This window comes from Babylonia areolata, chromosome 1 (genome assembly GCF_041734735.1).
Source record: "Babylonia areolata isolate BAREFJ2019XMU chromosome 1, ASM4173473v1, whole genome shotgun sequence".
Classification (NCBI taxonomy): Eukaryota; Metazoa; Mollusca; class Gastropoda; order Neogastropoda; family Buccinidae; genus Babylonia; species Babylonia areolata.
The window spans coordinates 50,000,291-50,016,652 of NC_134876.1; the positions used below are offsets into that span (position 1 = coordinate 50,000,291).

General features: G+C 40.5%; 1 protein-coding gene across 7 annotated transcripts in view; it reads right to left on the reverse strand.

Moving 5' to 3' along the window:
- Positions 1 to 1,877: 1,877 nt before the first annotated feature.
- Positions 1,878 to 16,362, reverse strand: part of LOC143283738 (dipeptidyl peptidase 4-like) — a 343,939-nt gene continuing 329,454 nt past the window's right edge. For all 7 annotated transcript variants that reach the window (XM_076590048.1, XM_076590040.1, XM_076590095.1 and 4 more), the window contains 11 exons: positions 14,933 to 14,980; positions 13,224 to 13,393; positions 12,634 to 12,732; positions 11,732 to 11,807; positions 10,606 to 10,800; positions 8,778 to 8,832; positions 8,217 to 8,316; positions 7,307 to 7,371; positions 5,766 to 5,838; positions 5,120 to 5,193; positions 1,878 to 4,635 (listed from right to left, as the gene is read on the reverse strand). In XM_076590048.1, coding sequence (XP_076446163.1) covers positions 4,492 to 4,635; positions 5,120 to 5,193; positions 5,766 to 5,838; positions 7,307 to 7,371; positions 8,217 to 8,316; positions 8,778 to 8,832; positions 10,606 to 10,800; positions 11,732 to 11,807; positions 12,634 to 12,732; positions 13,224 to 13,393; positions 14,933 to 14,980 — 1,099 coding nt within the window. In that variant the 3' untranslated portion in view covers positions 1,878 to 4,491. The remainder of the gene's footprint in view (positions 4,636 to 5,119; positions 5,194 to 5,765; positions 5,839 to 7,306; positions 7,372 to 8,216; positions 8,317 to 8,777; positions 8,833 to 10,605; positions 10,801 to 11,731; positions 11,808 to 12,633; positions 12,733 to 13,223; positions 13,394 to 14,932; positions 14,981 to 16,362) is intronic.

Here is a 16,362-nt window from a genome sequence, read left to right on the forward strand (position 1 = left end):
GACTCGTACAGAAAAAAAAAATGTAATGTATGACTTAGAAGGATAGTAATGAGACTACAACCTCTTCAAGTAAAAATTACAAAAGTGACAAGACTGCAACCTCTTCAAGTAATTAAAAGAAAAAAAGGGTTCAGGTTACAAAATAAATAGGGAAAAAAACAACAAAAAACAGAGGTAAACTCAGAATATATACAAATAGTCAATCAAGTACATGAGGAGTAAAGGGAATGCAAACTAAAGGCATTCAGCATTGGAGGAAATCCAGATACAGCAGGAGGTCCACTGAATCTGTCGTTGCTGGTCTAGCAAGTTCATGGGGAATGAAATGCACCAGCAGATTGTCCATAACATAACAGACACAATCATGGACACTGGGAAAACTACCAACCCACGCATCGGCTTCACAATGTGAATGGACCAACATGGACAAAAGATATAAACGCAGAAAAACGGTAATAAGCAAGGAAAAAATTATATACACCGATACGGATCAATTTACCGTGAAACAGTGAAGAGCTACTTTTTAATATATGCAATCATTTGAACAAGAAATGATTGGAAACGACAGTTCGATGGATCCAAACATGTGCAGATCAATATGCACTTTGTGCAGGTGGTTTCTGTACAAGACCATAACACAGGATGCAGCAGTGTCACAGAGTTCATAAGTGAAAACAGTTTGACGAACATACAACATGCATCATTAATGGACTGTCCTGGGATCTGCCAACACGAAAATGCTTTTGAAAGACATTACAGCTATGGGAAGAATACCTTCAGAGACTGTTAATAAAACTCCGCTCTTCAGCCAAGTATGATGTAAGTAACTCTCACTAGCTATCCTTTCAGCCTTTTGTTTTTCAACCAGCTCAAAAAGTGAAAATGAAAAGTAGAAGAAAAATATTAAACAGTGTTGGAGTATGTTTTGGCACAACTCCAATACAGAAGGCAAGACTGAACAAGGTCAAAGGATACACAGTTTCTTTGTGTATGCAATATGCATCTCTGCTTCCAATATGCATCTGATTTCTTTTCCAGAAGAACAAATTCTGGTTAAAAATATGGGTAGTAAAAAGGGTAGAGAGGGGCAAGGGGAGGGGGAGAGTCTTTCAAAGCCTTGCTCAACAGCCGGCACATCTTACAGACAGTATCTGACAAGTCCCTACATAAGCACTATTTATAACAGCATTTAACAAGTCCCCAGGTCTTGCTGGACAGACAAGGGGAGTTAAGCTCAGGGAAGGAAAGAAAGCATGAATCTAACATAGCTAGCACCTGGCATCTTTCATTAAACAAAAACAAACCAAAAAAACTACACGGAACATTTTGCTCACCCAACAACAGGCAAAACTGCGTGCCAGTGAAGCATGTAGCAACAAGACCATCAAAGGCAAGCAGTTTTTTTGCAGTCTGTGGAGAAGGGTGCACAAGTGGTGATCAAGAAAATGCCAATTATCCCCTTTCAACCACAGATATTTTAATGAAGAAAATGTGGAGGTGGTACTATGAAGATAAAAGATGAACACTTACAAGGAAGGTCAATCTTTACAATGCAACAAAACAGGCAATTTGGCAAAGTCTTGGAGTGGATAATTTTTGCAGAAAAGATAATTTTTGAAGAAAAAAACTTGTTAGAAAGAAAATAAAATTTCTTATATCTCTACTGCTGTTGATGAAAGCAATATTGGCAGTATATGTGTACTGCCATGGATGAAAGCAATACTGGCTGTCATGGATTTAAAACACTGTAATCGTTAGGGTTCATGTATAATACACTGTAGTGTTACCAGCTCTTGCATGCATTACCTGGGTCAAGAAGATAACAAAATGTGCACTTACGCAAGTACTGCATCTGCGGTGCTTGCACTGCTCTTAGCTTCTTTTTTTTAAAACTGATCATTTATTTACAATTTAAACAGAAATGACACCAAACAAAACAACACCAGTACATGCACCACAAAATCATGTTATCACATACTCTTATGGAAAAGAAGATAACATATCAAGTTTGAAAAACAATCATAAAATGATCATTACCGGGTACTTACTTTCATGCACATCAGTACTAGTAACCTGACACAAATGGGTACAATTAATCGCACACATACACAAAACAAAATTATGAACCATACAGCCAGTCATATTCATGATACAAATGGGCACACACTCACTAGTGTAGCCAATAACTTACTTGCAAACACAAGAAATAAAAATTAAAAAAAAGGAAAAAAGATTATGCAATGGTTACTGGGTGTGAAGGGTACAAATATGTGCAAATGCATATCAACATCCACATGTAGTGTCGACCAAACCAGCTTCAAGACAATGCTGGTATTCTTAGGATTCCAGCATACAACCTGGATCAAGATATTTCAGCACACCAGTCATGCTATCTGCTCGCTCTCATCCACATCCAGAAGGAATACACATTACTCTCATTGTTCACACACACACACACACACTCACTCTCTCTCTCACTCTCACAAACACACACATGTAAGCACACACCTAAACATCAAACTCAATATCAACAATGAATGAAATCAGTAACCTGACCAAGGCTGTGATTCATGAGGCAATACCCTGCTGTACCCAATGTCGGTGATGAAACACCAACGTGTCCCAATCCCAAACCAGCACCATGAACACAGAAACAGGAAGAAAACCAGGTTTGGAAAACAAACAGTACAAAACACAGGGTTTGGCCGTGGGACACACAAGAAACAAGTGAAGTTTGGAAAACGAGCAAAGCCAGTCAACAGCGTATTAGGCCACACAAAGAAATGTGAATAAAAAAGAAAAGAAAAAAGAATCGTGGTTTTATATCACACCTGACACACTTGTACAAGGTCAAACGGACAAGGATAAACATAAAACCAAGAAGAAGAAATGAATACTTCAAACAGTATTCGTGAATTCATGCACGTAATTGCACATATGAATATCAGGTGTACATCTCGGATTAAATGTTTTTGTTTATTTTTTAAAAACATTTTTACGTTTGCGTAAATTTTATCCATGATTTTTAGCATGCACAAACAATGTAAAAGAAACCAATGCAAGACCATCGAAATGTATCTTCAGTTTCTAGTATTACATCTAAGCATGATGCTCTGGTTATGTTCACAATGTCTAGATTCATTTGCAAAATGACAAGAATATGCATACATTTAGGCTTCTTCTTTTTTTTTTTTAATACAAAAAACAAAACAAAAAATCTTTAAATCTTCTTGATCAGTGTTTCTTTTTTTTTCTTTTCTGTTGAATAATGTATCTTTAACTATGACTACAGACAAAATTCAACGTTTGAGTGGAATCTAAAGACTGGTCATTTTAAGAATTTACTGAAAAGTATATTTATCCCAAATAATTTATTCAAAAAGTCATAAATAAAAAAATAATTCACTTGATATAGAAAATCACACTTGACTGAAAAGCTGTAAATATAATACTGCATAGGGAGGAAATGTGTAACTGGATCTGTGATACAGCAATGTGTAAGAGGTGTGTGTGTGTGGGTGTGTGGGTGTGTCCATGTCTGTCTGTGTCTGTTGGAGAGAGGGATATTTGTACCTCCTCAGCAAAATGTTTGTATACACCAAATCAAAGCGCCTTTTCCAGTCAGAGATGCAGCAGTTTTACACAGGCAATGTGCACTTTTACACAGGCAATGTGCAGCAAGCAGCTTTGCCCTTAGGTGATCAGAAATGTGTGCCTTGTTCAACCCAGCTGACACACAATGCAAGAACATAACTGACTCACCACTGACAGCAGTCGTGGACATTGCATTGTGAACAAAGTGTATGTTGTGTGTATAATGGATATACTGTGTGCAATGTAACATTCTTGTAATGTCTTCTGAAAAGGTTCTTTTCTTCATTTCATCACAACTGCCCTCCCTGCTTTTCTCTCTTTCCTGCTACGTCCATACCAAAGATGCAACATTGTCGCCTGTTATGTCCAGAGCAAGGACAACATCTTCACAAGATTTGCTGTTTTCTCGTGAGCAAGGATGCACAATTACATGGTCTTTTGTTATCTTTAAAACAGCACAATACACAGTATTGTCTTTTGGTTATTTCTTCAGCAAGGGCTCTAAATCAAAACAAGGTCTTCTCATTTTCAAAAGCTAGCCACCTTAATGTTCGTTTTTGTGCAACAAAGAGGCACTGACTAAACCATTCCTACATTCCTGAATGTTACAGTGCACACAACAGAAACAACATGCAAATGGATTCTTAATAGGTGGTTTTGTTTTGTTTAGTTTTTTTATTAGGATTAAGATAAGCCTGAGTGTTGCTGTCTGAGTCTTGACAAGAGTGCTGCTTATGAGATTTAATTTCGTGTTGCAACTAAGTTTCAATGAGAAAGAGTTGTATGAGAGAGAGAGAGAGAGAGAGAGAGAGAGAGAGAGAGAGAGAGAAGAAGAAGAAGAAGAAGAAGAAGAAGAAGTAGGAGAAGAGTTTTCCTGCGATACTTGTTGCCTTGAGATCACTTTTCATCTTCGGGGTCAGGTATTCGCCCAAACTTTTCAGAGACCCCTTCAAAGCATTCAGTGAGGAAATCGTCCATGGACTCAAAGAAATGGCGACGTGTGTTTCCACCCAACAGTCCATGATGCTTGTCTGGGTACACCTGAATCACATGAAACTTTCAATTTCAAGAAGGCGTCAAAATGTGCTGACTTAATGAGCTACACCACATCCGCATGAAACACACACACACACAAACACTTATCTGCTTGAAAACCACACACACACACACACACACACACACACACACACACACACACATATATAAACACAGAGTGTATCTGGAGTTAAATTATTTGTGGTGGGTACATATGCTGCTGACAGGACAGCATCTGAATTTCACTTCAAAATGAACAGCATACCAGCACATATACACAACACATGCACACACACACACAGACACACACAGACACACACACACACACACAGCACAAAAAAGTCCAATTAACCAACTTTTCCACAAAGACAAGGAGGAAGAGGGAAGACGGCATCAGGACAGTGAATGAAAGGCACCCAGCTCAATGGCAACTTCAACTTCCCAGGAAAACAAAACAGCAGAGAAAGCTATAAAGCCCAGGCCATCTCACCAGTGTTCTGAAGTAGACGTCAGCCTCCACCATGGCCTTCATCAGCTGAGCGGAATGTTGAAAGTGGACGTTGTCTGGAAAAGTCACATCACACAACATGCACTGTCAGTTTCTTCACTGATCCACCAACTTGAGACAATAAAAGTGCTCACTGTGTTAATATATACAGCAACAAAAAGTGCTCACTATGTTAATATATACAGCAACGAACCATGATATCCAGAACTGTCTTTATCCCATTGTTCCAAACTGAACAAACTTCATTTACTTAAGAAAAAAACACACACATGCGTACTAAGCACACAGATAAACAGTAATTTTTTAAAATTTACTTCATAGAAACACACTGAAACACAATACACATACATTCATAATCAACTCTTTTAGTGCTGACACATTTTGCTGAGCTCTGTGCTGAATGTCGACAGAAAAGCTAAGGGGTTAATGCATAAAATATATACATTATTCTTGGAAGGCTGTTAAGTAATTAAGATGTTTCTTTTTCCTGTCTTAGCAAGAGCTGGTGTTTATAGTTCAACACTCAATTATTAGCAACATTTCCATCCATACAATCTCAACAATGTCCTTCACTTAAAAAACGACACTATCAAATCCCCATGATCGTAAAACTATGCCGGGAACTTACCATCTCCTGTACCGTGAACCAGCATCAGTCTGGATGTCTGGAAGTTTTCCACGTACTGTGAAACATTGGCATCCTGTAACACAGGGTACCAAACAGAATGTCAGTCTTCAGTCATCATGAATAATAGGAGTGGATGTATGTGTTTGCAAATTTACCAGTGTGTGCTTGTGTGCATGTGTGCGTCCCTGTGTGTGTGTGTGTGTGTGCGCGCGCGCATGTGTGTGGAGGGAAGGGGTGTCAGTGGAGGGTGTTGATATATATGTTTGTGTGCATGTAAGCATGCGTGTGTGGGTGGGGGGAGTGGTGTGTGTGTGTGTGTGTGTGTGTGTGTGTGTGTGTGTGTGTGTGTGTGTGTGTGTGTGTGTGTGTGTGTGTGTGTGTGTGTGTGTGTGTGTGTGTGTGTGTGTGTGTGTGTGCATGTGAGCACTGAACACTGAGACTGAAGTCAACGGCTGATATATTGTACTGACTGCAGACAAAGGAAGTCCAAACTTCCATGTATTTTTCATCATTTCTTAAGGAAAATATTCATTGTCCATTCCAGAGAATAAACCTAAAAAAAACTTGTAATCATTTCTCCTCTCAGTGTGAAAATCATAATCTTAAAACAAGAAAAGTTACATCTTATACACACACATCCAACTTCACCTCTCCCTCTCTCTCTCACACACATATATGATCCCACTGTCTTTTCTGAACACCAAAACTATCCTAAAAAGTAATCTTGTGAAAACCACCACATGGCAGCAGATAACATGGAATTCTAAGTGCATCGGGGCTGAGCTCAGAACCAAAATACCAAGTGAAGGCAGGATCGTGTGGGGTGGAGTGGGGTGGGGTGGGGACCAAAGCACCCAGCTCTGAGAGACTGTCCAACAGGACAAGACAAGACAAGATGTGTGAGGTTACAATGCCCTGAACAGCAGTGACAACCACAGTCCATGATAAACACTTCCTCCTGTACTTCTGCTCTCCCCTCTATCTCACCCCTTACCCATTCCTCCCTGTACATAGTGCCAGCCACTGGAAAATATCCCATCAATAGGAAGAACAGGACAGCAGAATAAAACACAGCACCTTATCTAACTGGCTGGTTGGAAAGCGGGGTGGTGGCCTAGTGGTATTGCGCCTGACTAGGAAACAGGTGTCTGCGGGTTTGAGACTTATACATGGACCACGATTTTTACCCTCCCTCCTCCTCCCACCAGACCTTCAGTGGTGGTCTGGATGCCAGTCATTCGGATGAGATGAAAAACTGTGATCCTGTAAGCAGCATGCACTTAGTGCATGTAAAAGAACCCACAGTAACGAAAAGGTTGTCTCTGGCAAAATTCTACAGAAAAAGACTACTTTGACAGTGAAACACACTTGCAGACAGAATCAAATGAAAAGCAATGAGGTAGCGCTGTACTGTGTTGATGCCCTCTTCACGTGTACCGCAGCCAGAATTTCACACAGAGAAATCTGTTGCGACAAAAAGGAATGCAAAACAATGCAATACACCACAATACCAAATTACAAACTTGCTGTGATTAGCTCACCTTATAACCATGCAGATTATCGTTGGCGTGAGGAAATCCCATGTACCTCTCTGTATAGGTGGAATCTGCACAACATTCAAGCAGTTTGAGGTGAGCACAGAAGAAAGATAATGAGCAGTGAATTATGTCCTCTTGCCATTATGTCCTCTTGCCATTATAACTTCTTCTGAAGTCAGCAGCAAGACACAAGGTTCTACAGAACGGAAACAAACCAAACTGTTTATAAAAACAACCCCCTCCCCCCTCTATTCTGTGTCATATAAAAAAGAAAGTCCTCTGGAAGCAAATTAAACAGCTGAATGTCTACCACCTTCCCCATGATGTGAACGAGGAAACAAGACTATGTCATATTCACCTGCATACTGTCTGAAAAAGCACAGGCAGTGAAGACAACCATAAAAGTCATCAAAAATATCTCTGCCTGATGGCACATGTAATTAAGATGTTCATCAATGGCTCTATCAAACAATGTCCAAGTCATGTACACACACAAACATGTACAGCTGACAGAAAAAAGCTTTTCCAGGGAATACAGAGAATAATATACAACAACTTTCAGAAGCAAAATGATGGCATGATTTACTTCTCTCTGAAATCATTAATGTCACTGCATTTGTAATAATCTTATCAACAATATATCTATATATATCTATATATCTATATATATTATCTCTCTCTCTTTATTTTGACTTTTTCAACATCTAGAATCACAGACACATGAATGATCTGAAACAACCAGAAAAAGGACCACCAGTATCACTGGAAACGTGTGAACACAAGTTGAACTCATTTTCTTTCTGCTTTTCTCTGAGTGCCGTGCAAACGAAGATTATGCTGCCACAATTAAACACATGTCTACACGATGGACACCTCACATGCCATGATAGACTGCACTCATCTTGTCCCTTACCATAGTATATCCAGTCTGTGACAGGGGCCACAGAGATAGCACAGCGATACAGTTCTGTCCCCTGTCCCAGCACAGATAGCGTCACAAAGCCACCATAGCTCTGAAAGCACAACAGACAACTGTCAGTAAGGCTACCTCTCCAGCATCATTTTGTCTGTTGTCTGTCATTACTAATGTACTCTCAAGTTTAACCAAAATGTTGCCAGCAGCAGTGTAAAAGCACCACTCGAGCAATATATAAACCAATCACTGGACATTATTTCCTGATTTAGCTGTCCAACTAGTATGGAGAAATGTGAAGAAAACGATTGCTGTATATAAACCAGGATTAGTGCTCTGATAACTTCAAACACCACAAACATCCAGTAATGCTCAACACATTATGTCACTGCCACTTCAAAAACAAGTCTATTCAGAACAAAACAATATTTTCCACTCTACCTGCCTTACACCGATGGGTCTTATCATTTTGGTTCATTCTTTGTTCTCTGTAAACCTGACAAGAATACCTAAGTTCCCGCTGTCATTTTATTTCTGAATTAAGTGGGAGAAGTGACTTACCCATCCCCATATAGCAATCTTGTCACTGTCAATGAAGGAATTCTGTGCAATGTCCCTGCAATGCAGAAAACACAATTTAGCCCAGCTCACACCTCACCACCTTGACATGAAAAACAAAACATTTCTTCTAGCATAACACAAACAGATGGTTATTTTCTTCTTCTTCTTCTTCTGCGTTCGTGGGCTGCAACTCCCACGTTCACTCGTGTGCACACGAGTGGGCTTTTACGTGTATGACCGTTTTTACCCCGCCATGTAGGCAGCCATACTCCGTTTTCGGGGGTGTGCATGCTGGGTATGTTCTTGTTTCCATAACCCACCGAACGCTGACATGGATTACAGGATCTTTAACGTGCGTATTTGATCTTCTGCTTGCATATACACACGAAGGGGGTTCAGGCACTAGCAGGTCTGCACATATGTTGACCTGGGAGATCGTAAAAATCTCCACCCTTCACCCACCAGGCGCCGTCACCGTGATTCGAACCCGGGACCCTCAGACTGACAGTCCAACGCTTTAACCACTCGGCTATTGCGCCCGTCACAGATGGTTATAAAGTACACAGTTACTCTGAACTCTTTTTACATAACATTTTTTTTTATCATTACACACTGTCAACTTTATCGTATTTCACACAGTTAAAGTTAGATCTGTTCTTCTAATGCTTCTGCACAGCTTTTCAAGATGTGTTATTTCAGTGCAGACAATATGATCAGTCAGTATCATGCAGTCCAACTCTCATGACCTCTTAATGCAGAGCTGACTTGGAAGCACAGACACTTCCTTCCTAGGTGGGCACTTTACCACTGAGCTACCACCGCTCCACATCTTGAACTGCATGTCATCCCAAAATGACATTATTCTTTACTCCATCATCCCAGATGGCAATATTCCATTATCTCCATCACCCAAAAATGATTCTTATGTCCATCATCCTAAAACGACATTATTCCATGTCCCCATAACACTGACTTTTGTATTTCTGTATTTGTATTTCTTTTTATTACAACAGATTTCTCTATGTGAAATTAGGGCTGCCCTCCCCAGGGAGAGCGCGTCGCTACACTACAGCACTACCCATTCTTTTGAATTTTTTCCTGCATGCAGTTTTATTTGTTTTTCCTAGCCAAGTGGATTTTTCTAACAAAATTTTGCCAGGTTCTTTTACGTGCGCTAAGTGCATGCTGCACATGGGACCTCAGTTTGTCGTCTCATCTGAATGACTAGTGTCCAGACCACCAATCAAGGTCTAGTGGAAGGGGAGAAAATATCGGCGGCTGAGCCGTGATTCGAACCAGTGTGCTCAGATTCTCTTGCTTCCTTGGAGGATGTGTCACCTCTAGGCCATCACTCCACATAGCCTGGAGCAGAGCCAGCCAACTGACTTTCAGTTTCAGTGTCAGGGAGGTGTAAAAGCATGTGGACTGATCCATGTACGCTACACCACATCTGCTTAAAAAAAAAAAAAAAAAAGAAGAAAAAAAAGAACCCTGACCTCTGTATAAACTTCATGCACTGATCAGGCCTTGAAAAAGTGCTGCTTCTGTTTCATTTTTGTTGTTGAAAAAATTTAAACATTATTTTTTAATCAATTCAAAACATTGAAAATAAAGTAATGGTAACATTTGTTTGATTCTTCATAAGAAACAGAAACATTCAAATGTAAACATGAACAAAGTAAGTTTAATAAGGAAAAAAACAATCCATACTGATGTGTCTTATTTCTTAATGTACACCTTCGCATACTTCTCAGGCTGGTTAGCTGCTGTGCAACCTGCACCACAGAGACAGACAGACAAGACAAAGACACACACACAGCCGACTCACTCTGTGGCTTTGATGGTATCCTCCACCTCCAGAGTGCCCAGCCGCTTGTACACCTGGTGCGTCCACGTCTTGCCCCGCCCCCCTGTGCCCCGCCCGTCCACGTACAGCACCACCACGTCCCGCGCGCTCACCAGGTACGTCTCCCACTTGATGGAGAACTGCATCGTCACCAGCTGCGTCTTGGGGCCTCCGTACCTGGTGTCAACAGCCATCCATCGTTGAAACTCAGTAACAGTATTTGTAAAACATGTGACATGACCACTGCTGGTTAAGAATTTCATTTTATTATGGTGTGTCTAATTTTTTTTGGTTTTGTTTGATATTCGTAAAAGATCGTTGCCTGATAAATATTCATGTCCAAAGTAAAAGATTACTGCCTGATATATATTCATGTCCAAAATCTGTATTCCCATTTTGTAAATCATTTTCTGCACGAAAACAAAATCTGATAAGACTAACTGAATTCATGAATTAAAACTGGCAATGCTGAATGGGACACTTTCATGCAGACGAAGCATGTCAACCCTTACTTAACCTTAACTGATAAACCCAGTTTTGTTCTTGATTATGTTGTTTTCTGAAATCCTCCACGCCCCCAAAATGATCAAAGAATAATTAAATATTGAAATCTTGAAAAAATGGGGTTCTTCCAGTGGGTTGACAGTTTCGTGAACCAGACTGAATGACACAGGAAACGAATGATGAGCGCTCAAATGGCAGCTGTCAGTCAGCTCTACCCAGGTAGGCAGCCTATTGTGCAAATGACTCTGGTGTTTGTAAAGCGCTTTGAGCTTGGTCTCTGACCGAGGATAGGTGCTATAAAAGTATCCATACCATCATCATCACCACCGTGAGGAATGTTGTGAACGGACCACAAAAGAAAGAACCAGGGCACCATTCTGTGCAGGCCAGCCCAGAAAAGTAGCATGTAAAATAACACATCTAACCCTTCCTCCACATATCTTTATGGCACCCCTCTGAAGGGTGTCAAAATAAGGCAGCGAAGAAGTTTGGCTCATTTCTGCTCTGGAAAAAAAAAAAAAAAGTCTTCTCGCCAATATTTTCAAGATGTGTTGTTAGTGACAGAGGGCAATACAGAACACATGCAGCAGCTGTGTGTACTTACACATGGACAACCAGTGGGTAGAGTATAATTTCCTCCTTATTCAGAACTGGAGGTAGAAGCAGCTTCCCCCACATCTCTGTAAAAAAGCAAACACACACACACACACACACACAACATAGAGATCACTGTCCCAAGTTCATACATGCAACAGCAAGAAGAAATCACACACTTTTCTCTCACACACACAAACACACACATAACCAGACGCACAGAGAGGAGCATACACATCCATTATGCACACACAGTTTCAGTTTTCAGTTTCAGTTTCAAGGAGACATCAAAGCCTGCAAACTGATCCATAAGCGTACACTACACATCTGCTTAAAAAAAAAAAATAAAAAAAAAAAAAAAAGGCAAAAGAAAAGCAGATGCCTGACCCATGAAGAGACTCAAGATACTAGACACAGCTTGACAGTCTATCTAATTCTTAAAAAAAAAAGTGCACATATATAAGAATAGAAATTTTGTGTCAAAAAAACACACACACACATAATATTTTTGTTGAGGTTCAGCTTCTTCAGGTAAGGGTACAGGAATACAATATAAATGAACTCTTAGATAAATAATTACATATATTAATGTGAAAACAAAAATAAAAATGAAATAAAATAACTACAAACAAGAAAGCAAGTAGGTACAAAAAAACAGGAACAAAGCACCCCCCCAAAAAAAAACAAAAAAAACACAACAACAACCAAGAACAACAAAAAAACAAAAAACAAAAAAATAAAAACACAAAATGTAAGTAATAACAAATTAGAATGAAAATAAAAATGGGCCAAGCTGGCTCAGTGAACACACACACACACACACAACACATGCACACACACACGCAAGCACACACGCAAGCACACACACACACACACACATGCACTCGCATACACACTGTAAAAGATACTCACTCTCCTTGTTGTCAAGCTCCACCTGAGTGTACTCAACCTGAGGCATGGCCTTTTTCGCTAAACGTTCCCCGAACACTGTGTTGTTCTCCAGTCGCCGCACTGCACCACACACACACACAAGTTCAAGCCTGTTTTTCTTTTTGCCATGCTTTTGTGTGTGTGTGTGTGTGTGTGTGTGTGTGTGTGTGTGTGTGTGTGTGTGTGTGTGTGTGCATTTGTTACTGCAATGTTAGATAATGCCTATTACCACTTTAATGCTAGATAATGCTGTTTACTATTGCGATGTTAGATAATGCCTTTTGTTTCTGTAAAGCGACAATGCTGTTCACTACTGTAATGCTAGGTAATCCTGTAAAATCACTGCAAATGCAATCATGGTAATTGCAAGTTCCTCTGAACACTTCATTAAAAATTTCTGTTTTCTATGTTCAGATTATAATAGATAACTAAAAACTGACTGGGCAACTTACTGTAACATTCCGAAGCTAAAAACTGACCAGGCAACTTCCTGTAACATTCAGAATCTATACATGTCCATGCACGTGTGCTTAATATTCCAGCGTCCCAAGCCCTGTGGCAGAGTGACTCACGCTCCACATCGTCGAAGGGCGAGCGCAGGCTGTAGTAGGGCACGGCCGGCCCCAGGCACTGCAGGATGTAGTACTTGCTGCTGGGGCTGAACACCGCCTGCACGTACTCACACCGCTTGGGGTCAAGGTCACATGTCAGGCATGCCAGGCGCTTGGTGCCCATGTGGACACTGCAACCACACACCCCCACCACAGGTTTGAGTTTCAGTCCCAGTTTCTTAACCCCTGGGCTGCCTATATGACGAGATAACTCGTCATGGCAAGCATGTACACTTCGCTGCCACAATGACGAGATAACTCTTCATCGAAATATTCTGACTTTTCCCTGCTTTGCGTTCAGTTCGTTGACAAAAATGCTGGTAGCTTTAGCTTGGGGAATCATTCTGGATTCTATTCATAGCTAGAAACCCCATCTACATCATGAGGCAGTCCTTTATTTGAACGTTTTGGTTGGGTTACTGTCCCAGTGTTTGCCTGGCTCCTCTCCTCGCTCGCTCAACAAAATGTCGGACTGACGCCGTGCTCAAGACATGTGATCATAGCGAACTAAATCAACCAAGATTGCTTTCTTTTGCTGATGCTCAGAAAGAATTGAAGTGTAAACTCGAAGAAGACAGTGATGAACATTTATAGGCTGGTTTGATAGAAAATAAAGGGAGCAATCAAGAGAGTGGCCAAGATATGACTATGCAGTGAGTGATGCCGGCTGTGCAAACCTTAGCAGACGACAGAAAGTGACTGCAGGACAGTGTGAGCGATTTTCTTAGCACTCAGCCAACGTGGTCTGATGAGAACTGGATAAAGTGACCGTGTGAGAGGGGTGAAAATGAGGGGGTGGAGACTGAGGGGGCGTGGCCTCTCATCCACATTATCACTTGGAGAAGTCACAATGCATTGTATATCTATATCTTTTTAATTTTTTATTTATTGTGGTTGTTCTAGTATGATTTTGTGTATGCAGATATCCATTTGTCCAGAAAATATGATATTTTAGTGCAAATTACCTGACTAATGTTTGTAATGAACAAGTTGAAAATGTGACAAAAAACAAAACACTGATTTCAAAACAACAGCATGTCACTAAAAATATATAAAATGGGAAAACATCATGTGTTTTGTGTTCTTTATTCATTTACCTTTCAGAAAATATATACTTCTATGGGTCTTTCTCCAATTACAAAGAGCACAGAATTTTTTGAAAATTTATACCCGTTTTTTGTGAAAAAACCCTGGCAAATAGATTTCCTGGCAGCGAAAGGGTTAAGGAGGCGTCACTGCATCAGACAAATCAGCACTACACAACATCTTGCTAGGCAGGTGCCTGACCAACAGCATCACCCAACGTGCTAGTCAGGCCTTGAGTGTATGTGCTCAGCCACACCCTAGCTACTCACACCATCGAAAATGAACACAATATTCATCTTCACGGCACAATTAGTACTTTTAAAAGTCTAGATCATATTCAACATAAAACGTCTCAAAGAAAACTTCCACACCAGCGTTTTGTTCCCACCCACATCAACTCAGTGAATGACCTAGTGAATGACCTGGCGAATGTCATCATGGAACACACAAAAAGTCTGGTTCTGTTTTGCTTTGTCCCTTGAACATTTCAAATCAACTACAAAGTGTGCTGCTAAATAACGACAGCTTTCTATTCCACTGTGGCAGCCTGTCAAGAACTGTGGAAAGACACCAGGCAGGCTTACCTGAACAGGTGACGCATTCTGGGGTCTCCTCCTGTTCCAATGAAGTAACTGAAAACACACAACAGCAGATTAGAGTTTCCACAAAATACCACAGTTGCGGGGGGAGGGGGGGGGGGGGATGGAGACAGAGAAGTAGGATCCAAGGCAGGTAAAGAATGGGGAATGAAGAGGAAGTGAAGAAGGATTAGGAAAAGAGAAGAGGGAGACAGAGAGAGAGAGAGAGAGAGAGAGAGAGAGAGAGAGAGAGAGAGAGAGAGAGAGAGGCACAGAGAGAGATGCAGAGACAGAGAGGCTGAGAGAGAAAGACAGAGACGGATCTTTTGTTGCTTGCAGCCCAGCCAGCCACACTGGGCCATATCTGGGCTGAAGAGAGAGATGAGGAGGAGGAGGACGAAGAGAAGATGTAAGAGGAGGAAGAAGAATTCAGAGAGGATGAGGGGAGGTGGTGAACAAAGTGAAGCAGAGAGCAAAGTTGAAAAGTTGCTTCATGTTTAATATATGATTTTTAAACATTTTAACAACCAAGAAATAAACCCACACCACACAACTTCCAACTGTGTAACATTGACAAAATCACAGACACACACACACACACACAAACACACACAGTGACACACAAGTTCCATTCATCTTCTTTGAAGAAACGAACAAAAACCACCATGCACGATTCCCCATCATCATTGCTGAACAAACTGGTCATGTAAGTTCTCTCCCTTCCCTTTCTACCCTCTTCTCTTCTTCCCGCTTCTTGCTGTCCAAGAACCCTCACTCCCAGCACAGCATTAAAAAAATAATAAAATATATATATTTTTTTAAAAAGCCTGAAATAATTTCCAAGTCGCCTCCCTACCAAACTGGCCACAACTCCAGCTGTTCTACAGCTGTTCTTTCCAGACATCTCAGTCAATATTTTTTTGTTCTTGTCGTGGAACTTCTTATCACAACACATTTCTCAGTGTGAAATCCAGTCTGGCTGCTCTCCACAGGTTGATCACCACTTTCTCTTTTCTGTCTACAAGCGTCTATCTCTTCACTATCAAAACAGATTTTTTCTACAAATTTTGGCCAATGAAAACCCCTTTGTTACTATGTACTCATTTACATGGGCAATAATACAACAGTGTGGTTAGATGATGATGATGATTTATTAACATTTTTATACTGCCAGAGCCTAAAATTAAAGCTATTTAGGCAGTAACTGACCTGCGTGCTATTTAAGAAAGGATCATTATATACATGAACTGAATATAAGATTGCCTGGCAATGAAAATAAAGAAGAAGAAAAATACAAAAGATCCGATACTGAAACATACATGTTAGTTCCTAAAGTACACTGCATAAAACAAGTCACAATAAGATACATCACATACACTAGATTTGCCACAAATAATCCAAATGGGGGGGCACTGCATAAAAACCTGTACCCAAGA